Raw genomic sequence first — 14,590 nt, 5'->3', positions numbered from 1 at the left:
CGTTGTGGCCATCTGGGGAGTGAACCAGCAGATGGAAGATCTCATGTTCTCTCTCTGTCTCTCTCTATAATTCTGACTTTTAAATAAATAATCTTTTTTAAAAAGAAAGAATTATTCCCGTTGCCACAAGAAGTATTAAAACCTTTACAAATTCTCAATGAATGTTGAATACGAGCAATATGAAAAACTTCTGATCACAGGTCACAAATAGTACTGTCATAATTTCTAATCTTTCCTTCAACAACTGAACATGTTTTATACATTGATTTTCCTCATTAAATTGGACACCATTCCTAACTTTCAAATTTTAATTTCTATCCATTCCCTTATTCTTTACCCCAAGAAAAGCAACTATTAAAAGTACGAGATAATTGCTAAGAACATAAGCTATCCCTGCCTCTAAATAACTTCTGAATTTCTCATATCATTTCCATGTTCACTGCTACTACCTGATTTGAGAACCCAGTCATCATTCCACCTACACTGCTGTAATCTACCTCTCTGCTCTCTTTCCAATTTTGTCCCTGATTCTGCAAACAGGGAAAACTAATCATATAGTTTGCATGCTTTAAAATATTTTTTAAGAGTTATTTTATTTATTTGAAAGACAGAGTTACAGAGAGAAGTAGAAACACAGAGAGAGAGGTCTTCCATTCGCTGGCTCACTTCCAAAATGGCTGCCTCTACCACAGCTGAGCTGATCCAAAACAAGGAGCCAGGAGCTTCAGAAGTGGAGCAGCTGGGACTTGAACCAGTGCCCGTATGGGATGCTGGCACTGCAGGCCAGGGCTTTAACCTGCTGCGCCACAGAGTGGGCTGCTACTTTAAAATTTTAAAAGCTTTATTTACTCAGGATGAAAACCATATTCTATAAACCTGTATGTAGGGCTCTCCATGATCAGATCTTACCTCCGCCATCCTCAATCAACCATTCTTCACAAACCACAGAGAATTAATTACATTTGGTTTATATGAATGATATAAAAGGTGGTCACCCAAGAACCTCGGGTGATTACTGACGTCATAAATAAGAGTGTCAACTGTTAAATCAACAACAGGAGTTACTGTGCACTTACTCCCCATGTAGGATCTCTGTCTTTAATGTGTTGTACTATGTGAATTAACGGCATAACTAGTACTCAAACAGTACTTTATACTTTGTGTTTCTGTGTGGGTGCAAACAGTTGAAATCTTTACTTAGTATATACTAAGTTGATCTTCTGTATATAAAGATAATTGAAAATGAATCTTGATGTGAATAGGATGGGAGAGGGAGCGGGAGATGGGATGGTTGTGGGTGGGAGGGAGGTAATGGAGGGGGGGGAAAGCCACTATAATCCAAAAGCTGTACTTTGGAAATTTATGTTTATTAAATAAAAGTTAAAAAATAGAATTCTATAACACAGCCAATAAAGTCTTCCAATCTTCAGCTCAAAATAAATAAATAAATAAATAAATGATATTGAAGTTTCAAAAAAAAAAAAAAAAGGTGGTCACCAAAGACACACTACAAAATAAAATATAAATAAGTGAGAGCACACCTTATTAGGGAAAACAGTGAAGAAAGGAATCTTAACTATATAACAAATGAATTGGAATGAAACCCTCAATTTAAAAGAAAGAACAGGAAAAAAGCAGCAAGCAAAGGAATCTATTTATATACACTTAATTTAAGTAGATAAGTATAAATTGAGAATATAACAGCTAAATAGGGCTGGCGTCGTGGCTCAACAGGCTAATCCTCTGCCTAGCGGCGCCGGCACACCAGGTTCTAGTCCCGGTCGGGGTGCCGGATTCTGTCCCGGTTGCCCCTCTTCCAGGCCAGCCCTCTGCTGTGGCCAGGGAGTGCAGTGGAGGATGGCCCAAGTGCTTGGGCCCTGCACCCCATGGGAGACCAGGAGAAGCACCTGGCTCCTGGCTTTGGATCAGCGCGGTGCGCCAGCAGCAGCGCGCTGGCCACAGTGGCCATTGGAGGGTGAACCAACGGCAAAAGGAAGACCTTTCTCTCTGTCTCTCTCTCTCTCACTGTCCACTCTTCCTGTCAAAAAAAAAAAAAGAAAAGAAAAGAAAAAAAATAACATAAATAGAGATTCTTGACATGAAGATAACTTGCAGTACAACACATTATCTTAGCAAAACATGTTTGGTTGAGGTGGAAGGGAAGGGCAGTGTAAGGAATGAGGAAAAGGTCTTATTATTGAGGAATAACAAAAGTATTCTAAAAATCTCATAGTGGGGGATGGGTAGGGAAACAGTGGAGAACTTCAGCTTTCATGTCACAACAGAGAATTGTGTGCCTTATTATGAATACCAGGAAAAGTAAGCAATCAGTAGAGGTGCAGAAAAATACAGTAGTGCCACCAAAGTAACAAGAGCAATAAAGAAGAAAAAAAAAATGAAACGATGTTTGGTGAAACTAATAAAGAGGAAGCAATAAATTAATCATTATACTAAAAATGATGGAAATAAAGATCAAGTATATAAACTTAGAAATGAATCTGAATAGACTGTATAGATAAAATCATATAGAAATGTCAAATTGGGTTAAAAAATGAAACAGCATATTCTGTTGCCAAAAGATATACTTGAAACAAAATGTCAGTATAAAAGAGACACTAGGAGGCTGGCGCCGTGGCTTAACAGGTTAATCCTCCACCTTGCGGCGCTGGCACACTGGGTTCTAGTCCCGGTCGGGGCGCCGGATTCTATCCCGGTTGCCCCTCTTCCAGGCCAGCTCTCTGCTATGGCCCGGGAAGGCAGTGGAGGATGGCCCAAGCCCTTGGGCCCTGCACCCCATGGGAGACCAGGAGAAGCACCTGGCTCCTGGCTTTGGATCAGCGAGATGCGCCGGCTGCAGCGGCCATTGGAGGCTGAACCAATGGCAAAAGGGAAGACCTTTCTCTCTGTCTCTCTCTCTCTCACTATCCACTCTGCCTGTTAAAAATAAATTAAAAAAAAAAAAAAAGAGAGACACTAGGATTCTATGAACATACAAACCAAAAGCAGTGTTGGCAATATTAACATCAGTTGGTATTTAGGGTAAAAACCACAAAATGAGGATTAAAATATATATTATATAATAGTACTTCAAAAAGTTTGTGATGGGGTGGTTGTTTGGCCTGGTTGTTAAGCCACTGGCCAGGATCCCCCATCTTACACTGGGGTGTCTAGGTTTGATGTCTAAGTCTGGCTCCTAACTCAAGCCTCCTGCTAATGCAGACCCTGGGGAGGCAGCAGTGAGGGCTCAAGTAGTTGGATTCCTGTCAACTATGTGTGAGACCTGGATTGAATTCCTGGCTCCTGGCATTGGCTTCCCTGGCCCTTGCAGGCATTTGGGGAATGAATCAGTAGGTGGGAGCTCTCTGTCTGTCTTGTTCTTTCTACAAAATATTCACAGAATTAAGGACCCTGAAGAAAATTAAATCTCCTACTCCTTTAAATAAGTTATTTAAATCAAGGGGGAAAACCTCCACAAAGTTAATTTGAGGATGTAATTTCCACTTTTATTCATAGTTGTTCAAAATCTATGCGTTCAGTAGAAAAAAATTTGCTCTTGACAGTTGATAAAAGCATCCGTCTAAATGAGTTGCAGAATAAAGTTCAAACTAATGTCAGTATAAAAGAGACACTAGGAGGCTGGCGCCGTGGCTTAACAGGTTAATCCTCCACCTTGCGGCGCTGGCACACTGGGTTCTAGTCCCGGTCGGGGCGCCGGATTCTATCCCGGTTGCCCCTCTTCCAGGCCAGCTCTCTGCTATGGCCCGGGAAGGCATTACATATTTGGCCCTTTATTAATCTGATTCTTAAATATTTTTCTATCTTCCATTCTATCCCCAGGTGTACCCCTTCTGACCTAACCATAGTGGCATATGTGTAGTCTTTCAAATATACTTTGCTATGTGTCAGTCCATGTCTTATATTCTTTTTTAAAATTTTTATTTATTTGGAAGGCAGCAAGACAGAGAAAGACACAGAGCGATCCCCCATCTGCTAGTTCACTTTCCAAATGCCCTTAACAGTGGGGCTGAGCCAGCTCAAATCCTGGGAACTCAATCCAGGTCTCCTGAGTTGGTGGCAGGGAACCAAATATTTGAGATATCACCTGCTGCCTCCTGGGTGTGCATTACTGGGAATCTTGAATGGAAAGCAGAGCTTGGACTTGAACCCAGGCATTCTGATAGAGAATGCAGGCGTTCCAGGCAGCATCTCCACTGCTGAACCAAATGCCTGCCCCAGTGTTTTTCTTTTCTCTGACATATCCTTCCCTCTGTCCTTCAACCAGGTAACTTCAACTCACCTTCAAGACTCAATACATGCTGCTGACTCCTCCCCCTTCCTCAGCCAGGTTTACCTCTCTTTTGGCCTCCTATAATATTTTATGTATACTTTTATGATAGTCTTCATATTTCTGAATTTTAATCAGCTATTTCCTGTCTCACTCATTAAATGGTAACTTTTTTAGAACGCTGTACCTCTGTATTCCCAGTAGTCACCTAGCACAGGACCTAGGACACAGGAAATATATTGTATATATGGCCAATCTCTCTCGATCTTTCTTGTACACATATACACAAACACAAAAATACTAAGGCATATTCTTTCCTGGATGTATCTCTGGTGGGTTGGTTTTCAGTTTTTCCCAAATGATTTCTTTGCACTTCAGAAATTTACAATATACAGCCTTGAAAATATAATAGATATCCTATAATTCTCATTTGTTTAAGAGGAATTTCAGTTGAAACCATAATCAAACACATAGCACATGCTAACTCTACAGTAAGGTAGAATATGGGTGAATGAAAAGGTTTATTAATAAATATGAGTCCCCATTTGCTTGGTGTAGAACAATGCAAAGGAAGAGGATGGGGGGATGTAACCAAAAAAGCAATATTCTACATGGCAAAGAAGAACTCACCTAAAGTTTTTCTGCAAACCAATCATCACTGATCATTACTATTACAGCCAGAGATGAAGACTTTTTAATAACATACAAAATTAAGAGGCTAGTTTAGTTCTTTCTGTAATAAAATATGGGATGCCACCATGGTAGGCACAGCTTAACCTGCTACACTACCACGCCAGCTCTCTTTAAAAGCTTCTAATGGTTCTCTAATACCTTTAGAGTAAAGTGATGGAGGCAATGTCATCCATGCTGTATGACAAAGTCACAGCTGGAGGAGGGGGAACTCCGCAAAGCAGGAAGGCCCTGATGGAACTGAAGCCATCTTCTCTGTTGTTTTTATTAGGTTTAATAATGATGTAATCACTGGGCTTGGGTGTGGGAAACATGGATATCAATGTAAGCAAAATTGTTGTTCCTTATTAAAAAAAAATGAGTTACAGGAGATAACTGGAGAAATAAGAGGGAAATCTCTTAAAATTTGTCTACAGCAAAATATTATTAGGAACATGAGTAATAAGGAGTTTTATGAGAAAATAGAATGGAAAGAGCATGCAGGTGCTTGTTCCCCTGCCTTGCCTTACACAGGACTGTATGATCAGAATAGTAGGCACCTAGTTAATATTACGGCAAGTGGACTGATGTACAAGCACTATCATTCTTACAAGGGGTAGGACGTTATGCCCCTGGTTGGAAATGTAGAACAAAGGAACAAGGAACTCTTACATTAGGCAATGGAATAGATCCTAAAAAAAACATGGCTGTTGGGGGTGTGATTTACCTTTAGAAAAATAGGATATAATCATTAGAACTTTCTCTATACAGTTTAAAACCTTGTCAAATAAATCAATCAACATTTAAAACCTTAGATTTTTTTGTCTAGCACCTTTAGATAAGTTAAGCAAGTTTCATATACCCGACACATACACTATGAATAGAGAAAAGATTAATGGGAAGGTTACGATAAGGCCATGAAAGAAAAAACAAGATTAATAGAGAAAGGTTATGCATAGAAGATCACTTGCGATGTGTTCTCAGAAAGAATAGAGGATATAAGGAAGAAGGCTTAATAAAAAATGTGTAAAAAGAGTATAAAATAAAGCTATGAGAAGGAACCGCAGAATGATGCCTTCTCTTGCTTCCTAAACCTTGTCTCCTTGTCTTTCTTTGCAGATGCCTCCCCTCCTTCCAGACTCCCTGGACCTGCCGAGGCTGGACCCCAGCAGTAAAGACTAAATTTCTACACTGCACCATAAAAGACCATTCACAATCTGATCTCAACCTACCCTTCCTGTCTCCGTTCCTGCAAATCATTTTTCATCATACTGCGATTTACTGCATAAGGTTATTCCACAAATTCCTCATTCTTTCAGCACTAGAGCCTTTCACATACTGTTCTGTTCACCTAGAGTACTGTACTCTGTCTGTTAAAATCCCGCTTGTCCTTCAAAGACTCAGCTCAAATTTTGCTTGTTTTGCGAAATCTTTCAAGATTTCATAAGGCAGAGGGCATGTTTCCACTTATGTATTTGCATAGAATTTTGTATATGCTCCAATATATAACAACAGACATTTATGTATCTGTCTGCTATAACATATTAGGGCTAGAAGGCAAGGGATATGTTATGATATGATAGAAGGCAAGGGATATGTTCAGAGTTTCAGATCTGACTTAAAGTGGGTATTTAATAATATTTATTTAGATCTCCAATTTTTCAAATAATTTGCTATGAATGTTCTTGAAACTATTAAATGGTTTAAAGCACTTGAAGATTGTTCCACTCAAAATAGGTTAAAATGTTTTTTTGCTTTTGGACTATTCATTACTGTAACTGATCATTACTACATGAATTGTGCAATTATTTTCATTTAAATTTAGTGGAAATCCTACCAAAAAAGATTCCTTTAGTTTAAATATATATAAAAAACTTACTTCTATATTTGGCAGAGTTATTGTCACCTGTTCACCTTTGCCAACCTCAAGGTCTCCTTCACGAGAAGTGTCAATAGAAGCAGGTTTGAAGTCATCTAAAAATAGATACATATGCCAAATTTTATAAATCATATTTGGATAAAAAATATGAGCATGCTTCAGAGTGATATTCAAAAGCTAGAAATTAAAATGGCTTAGAACAATCTTCATATTAGTAATGAACTAAATATAATCCAGCTTATACTTGTAAGCATAATTCTAACAAAAAAGAAGTATCTGTAAACTAAAATAGTACTCCTCAAACTATGATAGAATCCTGTCTAGACTAAGATAAATGGCATTAAGACATTCTGCTGAGAAGTAAATAATGTCAGTGTTTTAACAACTTACTGAAAAAATGATACAGGTAGAACAGTTTCGATTTTCAATTTTTTTCTCCAATACATTTTTTTAAACCACTTTTCACCTATCACCACCTGTCTGCTATTTGGCAGAATAAAATGAATGAATACGCAGCAAATGCTGGAGTACTTCAAAAAGTTCATGGAAAAATGGAATTTAAAGATAAGTTTACTTTGGTGTATAAAAAGTCTGAAACCCATGCATAGCTTTTTTTTTTAATAATATGCTTTTTTCTATGAAATTTTTAAAGACTCTTCATACATATTAATAGGTAAGCTTAAGGAAAACCAATCTTTTTAGTTTAACAGTTTGAGTTTTTCATGGATAAATATACCACTGAAGGATGTGTAAATTTAACCAGATCTGCCATTTCAGAAAAATTTCAAATATATTTTAATTTTGAATTTAAGCACAGTACAAACAATGCCATTAAAACTTATCACCTGGAGGGATCTGAGGGTGATGAGATCTCTCTCTAAACAAGCTTAAAAATATGTAAGGCTGGGGCAGGTGTTGTGGATAGGCGTTAAGTCACTGCTTGGAATGCCAGCACCTCATATCTGTGTACTGGTTAGAGCTCCAGCACCTCCACTTCTGATCCAGCATCCTGTTTGTGTGCGTGGGAAGGCAGCAGAAGATGGCTCAAGTAGTTGGGTCCTTGCCAGCCACATGGGAGACCCAGTTGTAGTTTCTGGTTCCTGGTTTCAGTCCAGCCCAGTATTGGCTGTTACCAGCATTTGGGGAGTGAACCAGTAGATGGAAGATTTCTCTCTCTCTCTCTCTCTTTGCCTTTCAAGTATATGAAAATAAATAAGCATTTAAAAAAATTCCAGGAGTCTTTAAAAGTAAACCTGTAAGATATGAAAGCCATTTAAAAATAATTCATATCAAAGGTCAGCATTGTGGCACAGTGGGTTAACGGGCTGCTTACAATGCCTATAACCATATCGGAGCACTAGTTTTTGTCTTGGCTGCTCAACTTCTGATCCAACTCCTAATGTGCCTAACAGCAGAAAATGGCCCAAAGACTTGGGCCCCTGCCTCCCCTATGGGAGACCTGGATCAAGTTCCAGGTTCCTGGCTTTGGTCTGGCCAGTCCTGGCCATATGCACATTTGGGGAGTTAGTAGGTGGATAGAAGGTCTCTTTAACTCTCTCTACCACTCTGCCTTTCAAATAAGTCTTGAAATAATTTATATCAATATACATCAATGAAAACAATTCTGATATATAACTCTTTATTATTGATTTTTAGGTCAATGTTTTATTAAAACATGACATACGTATCAAATAAAACACAAATAACCTTGATGAACTTTTTTTTTTTTTGGACAGGCAGAGTTAGACAGAGAGAGAGAGACAGAGACAGAGAGAAAGGTCTTCCTTTTCCATTGGTACACCCCCAAAATGGCTGCTTTGGCCAGCGCGCAGCACTGATCCGAAGCCAGGAGCTTCCTCCTGGCCATCCTCCACTGCCTTCCAGGGCCACAGCAGAGAGCTGGACAGGAAGAGGAGCAACTGAGACAGAATCCGGCGCCCCAACCGGGACTAAAACCCAGGGTGCCGGCACGGCAGGCGGAGGATTAGCCAAGTGAGCTGCGGCGCCAGCAACCTTGATCAACTTTCACAACATTACAAGTGTATAACCAGCAACCAGATCAAGAAATATAATATTACTAGCCTCGCCCTCCACCCCTCCCAGCCATTACTTCCCAAAAGACTTTATATTTACAAAAAAGTCCCAAAGGCAAAAAACTAAATCCAAAGTAATAGATATTAATTAATGGAATTTAGTGAACCATCATGGGCAGATTTTGGGAAAGGAGATTCCTTCAATGTTCATCAAAGTATAGTATCACTATTTTTTTAAAAATTTTTTTTTTAAGATTTATCTATTTATTTGAAAGAGAATTACAGAGAGAGGTAGAGACAGAGAGAGAGGTCTTCCATCTGCTGATTCACTCCCCAATTGGCCGCAATGGCCGGAGCTATGCCAATCTGAAGCCAGGAGCTTCCTCTGGATCTCCCACACAGGTGCAGGGGCCCAAGGACTTGAGCCATCTTGTACTGCTCTCCCAGGCCACAGCAGAGAGCTGGATCAGAAGTGGAGCAGCTGGGACTTGAACTGGCACCCATATGGAATGCCTGCACTGCAGGTAGCGGCCCACCTGCGGCACCACAGCGCCGGCCCCCAAAGTATCACTATTAATAAATAAAGGCTGGCCCTGCTTCACAGTGACAATTTTGGAACACTTACCATGTGTCAGATATCAGGCTGAAAACTTCATATTTAATTCTTATTTTAAAAAATCCTAAAATGAAATCTAGTCCTCTATTCCCTAAACAAACATAAATGGAAATGAACATAAACAATTTACACAAAGTATTCTTCATAATACAGTTTATTCTTCATGCAGCTTTAATCTAACACTAAATACATGAAATAACCATTTCTTAAAATCCCAATGCTTATTTCTACATTTTAAGACACAGATGTAAAAATAACACAGGCAGGGCTGGCATTGTGGCATAGTACACTAAACATGTGCCTATGGTACCAGCATCCCATATGGGCACTGGGTTCATGTCCCAGCTGTTCCTCTTCTGATTCAGCTCTCAGCTTATGGCCTGGCAAAGCAGTGGAAGATGACCCAAGTGCTTGGGCACCTGCACCTACGTGGGAGACCTGGAAGAACCTCCTGGCTCTTGTCTTCCGGTTGACTCAGCTCCTGCCATTACGGCCACTTGGGGAGTGAACTAACAGATGGAAGACCTCTCTCTGTCTCTCTGCACTCTCTCTCTGTAACTCTACCTTTTAAATAAATAAATAAATAAAATCTTTAAAAAATAACCCAGGCAATATGCAAAAGACCTGTTTTACAATGTATCTCAAGAAGCTCAACTGAGGAATGAAAGGATGAAGATTAGACTTAAAATACATTGGGAGTTTGTTAGTAGTAGTAGGTTAAGCAAGAAAGATGAGACATAATTAAGGTATTAAGTTTGAGATGCTTGAAAGAAGGAAACAACTGTTAATGTCAACGGATGAAAGACAGTGATACTAAAGAATAAAATTAGATCTGAACTTAACTATCACAAAGTAGAAAGCAGAACTGAAACCAGGAAAATCTAAAAGAATCAACTCAAACAGAAAACAAAACAACAATAAGTTATCACATGCTAATTGAATTAACATTTTTCTTAATCATTTATCTTGCAGTCTCCCAACAATCCTGCAAAGTAATAAATATCCCTATCTTATGGGAAGTGAGGGTGGAAGAAATTAAGGCCCTTGCCCAAGTTCATGCAACTGAAGCAAGAATAAGGAACTACAAAATGCAGTTAGAATTAACTGGTATTAAATAGCATTTACAGTTAAAGTTATCCAATCAGTATATTGAAAAAAGCCTGGGTTTTTGGAGCTAGTTGAATTAATTCAAATCCTAGGAAATAGATGGATAGTAATTGTGGATTCTTTTATGGTGCTATTGACATTATAAGATATACCAAAGTAATCAGAGGAGTGAAAAACATTGAGAGAAAAATGTTTAATACAAAATATAAAATGTTTTCTATTCTTTATGCAATAAGTCCTTATATTGTAAACCTAAAGAAAATAACATATATGAAGGAAATTCAGAGAGGGTAAATAAACAGTAAAATTTGTGGTGGAGTTTCCAAACCAAGGAGAACTAAAAATAAACTATTTAGTCCAAGCAAGTTAGAAGGGAATATATTTGACATTTGAAACCATATGGAAAGCATGAACATGAGATTATTCAATAAGTTCTACAATTCTAGAACTATAGTAAAACCCTTGTAACTAAAAACTTGTATTAAAAAATTAAAAAATAAAAGGAAGCACTATTTGATAAATAGTAAAAAAAATGAAATTTATTCATCTTAACAGAATAATTAGAATGTAAATAAACTCAGATTAGTTTTGGCAGGCTTATTGACTATAAATCCATACTTATCCTTAAGTAAAACTACAAGTATTTTGAGAACATTTCTATCTCTCGCAGTTAATTTCATATATTATAGGATTCTATATGGGGCTCAGGGGCCTGGGAACTCCTTGAAATTATACAGTGTTTTTTATCTATGTTCAGATATGCATTTTTCCATGGAGAGGATTTATAACTGATCTGTAATTTTCATCAGGTTCTCACAGGAACTTATGACTGGCCCTCATCTTTGAATACTCTCCCCACCCCCACACATATACTGGATTTAAAAACCATGGATGTAAGACAGAAAGGCTAAATAATATGAATTGTTAGATTATGTGGCACGAGTTCCTAAGTTGACTTTACTATTTTAGAGCCATTACCTACTGAGAATATTCAACTTGAAGATTTGTTGTGAAAATTGAAAGTGATAATGTAAAGAAAAAAATTACGTTGTGACATTAGAACAGAGGTTACTTATTAACAGCCTGTAGGCTGAGTTAGATATTAGAGGTGCTTTATTTGGCCACACAGTTGTCATTTTATCTTGAATTGATTGAAAAATGCCTAAAAATCACAATTTTTTTAACCTGACAATCTGAATTTGCAGCTTCTCTAAAAATCGGAAGGTTTCCTGCTGATACCAGGCTCTGACTTCCTCTTGGCATCACTTAGTTGGAGTAGAGTTGTGCTTGCCCTCCCAAGACAGGATTTATTCATTCTCTGGGGCACTATGGTTCCCACTAGTGTGTTTCACAACCAGCATTATCTGCCTGAACTTTCTAAAGCATCATGCAGTAGTACTTAAATGACAACTGTATCTGTCCTTTAGCTAATGTCAGAAGGCCAGGGTTTTACTCTTGGATGTCATTTCTTTTAAGAAATTTTATTTTTTTGGGCCGGCGTCATGGCTCACTTGGTTGGTCCTCTGCCTGCAATGCCGGCATCCCATGTGGGTGCCAGGTTCTGGTCCCGGTTGCTCCTCTTCCAGTCCAGCTCTTTGCTGTGGCCCGGGAGGGCAGTGGAGGATGGCCCAGGTGTTTGGGCCCCTGCACCCACATTGGAGACTGGGGGGAAGCACCTGGCTCCTGGCTTTGGATCGGCGCAGTGCCGGCCGTGGCACCCATTTGGGGAGTGGACCAGTGGGGGGAGGACCTTTCTCTGTCTCTCCCTCTCTCACTGTCTGTAACTCTGTCAAATAAATAAAAAAATTAAAAAATATTTATTTATTTGAAAGGCAGAGTTACAGAGAGAACAGACAGAGGCAGAGAGAGAGAGAGAAGTCTTCCATCCACTGGTTCACTCCCCAGATGGGCACAACAGCCGGGCCTGGGCCAGGCCAAAACCAGGAGCCTGGCACTCTATCCAGGTCTCCCATGTGGGTGCAGGGGCCCAAGGACTCCATCCATCTTCCATTCTCAAGCTTTCTCAAGCACATTAGCAGGGAGCTAGATCAGAAGTAGAGCCTCTGGGACTAGAGGTAGGCGCCAGTGCTGTGGCATAGCAGGATAAACCTCTGCCTGTAGCACCAGCAGGTAGAGTCACCACCTGTGACACTAGCATCCCATGTGGGTCCCGGCTACTCCACTCTCTATCCAGTTTCCTGCTAATGGTCTAGGAAAGCAGTGCAAGATTGCCCAAGTACTTGGGGCCCTGCACCCTCGTGTGAGACCTGGAAGAAGTTCTTGGCTCCTGACTTCAGATATGCCCAGCCTCAGCTGTTGCAGCCATTTGGGGAGTGAACCAGTGGACAGAAGAACTCTCTCTGTCTCTCAGTCTCTCCCTGTCTCTTTCTGTAACTCTGCATCTCAAATAAATAAATAAATTTTAAAAAAATACCTAAGTGTTGCAGGTGGTGGCTTAATCTGCTGTGCCACATCTCTGGCCCCAAGGATGCCATTTCTAATGCTTGACGTATTTATCACAGAGAATTTTTTATTGTAAATTTTTTTTCAGATTTACTTTATATGAAAGGCCAAGTTACATAGAGAGAAGAGGAGACACAGATCTTTGATCTACTGGCACATTCCCCAAACAGCTGCAACAGCCAGGGCTGGGCCAGGCTGAAATCAGGAGCCTGAAACTCCATCTGTGTCTCCCACATGGATGTCAGGTGCTGCCCTCCCAAGCACATTAGCAGGGAGCTGGAAAGAAGTGGACAGCTGGGACTCGAACTTGTGATCATGTGGGATACTGGTGTATGCGAGCAGTTTAACCCCCTGCACCACAATGCCTGCCCTATTGTAAAAGACTAAGTAAAGAGTGTGAGAACAGTAGCGGACTGTTAGTGAAAAGTATAAAAGCAACATGGCAGAAACATGGCAATATCCACGCTAAGGGAACTGAGGGTTTTGAAACAGAGGTGAGTCTAATGCACAGGAAATCATTAGGAGAAAAGTATTTTATACAGAATTCATCCCAATTTATACTTAAAATAGGCTTAGAGGAGGTTTAGAGAAGGGTGACTGACATAAACCCAACTAAAAGATCTCTTATATACCCATTATTTTAAATGTACTTGTGCAAGAACCACAGTTCTCAAGTAATTAAAGTATGAGGTGCTGTGCTTTAAAAAATTACAGGCCAATAGGCTGTGTCTACAAGAGGTAAATGGTACGAGGTGGTTTATGTTAAGTTCTGATGAATAATAAAGTAAATGCTAATAGTAGAGAAGAAATTTAGTTTCTAGGAGTAAATAGCTTCAGAGAAGAGGGTATTTTGAAATAGATTCTAAGAAAGAGATAGCACATAGCAAATCAGGAAGGGCCGTAGATATTCTAGTGGTTAGCTGACTAAAAACTAGTTTGTCTTCAGCAAGAGAGGAAGGGGATGACTCTGAAAGATACCATGAAAGAAGATACAGTGGCTAGATATTCTCCCTAAAGGAGATACTTAAATATTTGAGCAGAACCTTGAAGGAGAGTTAAAATTAGAAAGTTGAGAACCATCTCAAGTCCATTACTGTGGGCATTCACATACTGCATGATGATAACTTATTTATAAATAATGAAAGATTTTAAGTGTCAGTTACTTCACATCTATTGTATACATCCTTATAAAGTGACTTTGGTTCTCATGTTAGGGTCACAAATGAAATTTGCTAACCCAAAACTGAAGATCATCCTCTCAGTTGGTGTTGATATATCATTGGCTATCTTTTTGATAGATTTTACTGCCTATCAAAAAGATAGCCAATGATATATCAACATCAACCGATCAATGCTTTTTCAAAGTCTAAGTAAGTTACATTCATTTTGGCATCCCTCCTACACATATGAACATAACTCTTCAAAACTCACAGTGACTACATTTAATTTCTACAATGTGCCAAATAAATTGTCACATTATTTATTCTATCTTATTTACTCTTACAAAAATCCTGAAATATAGGTATTCTTACTGATAT

General features: G+C 39.2%; 1 protein-coding gene across 1 annotated transcript in view; it reads right to left on the bottom strand.

Annotated features, from left to right (window-relative positions):
• Positions 1–14,590, bottom strand: part of EAF2 (ELL associated factor 2) — a 39,462-nt gene that overhangs the window by 22,006 nt on the left and 2,866 nt on the right. The window contains exon 2 of the mRNA XM_062177025.1: positions 6,834–6,928. Coding sequence (XP_062033009.1) covers positions 6,834–6,928 — 95 coding nt within the window. The remainder of the gene's footprint in view (positions 1–6,833; positions 6,929–14,590) is intronic.

Source organism: Lepus europaeus, chromosome 2, assembly GCF_033115175.1.
Source record: "Lepus europaeus isolate LE1 chromosome 2, mLepTim1.pri, whole genome shotgun sequence".
NCBI lineage: Eukaryota > Metazoa > Chordata > Mammalia > Lagomorpha > Leporidae > Lepus > Lepus europaeus.
The sequence above is the reverse complement of the archived record's forward strand: the minus strand, read 5'-3'. Positions and strand labels throughout refer to the sequence as shown.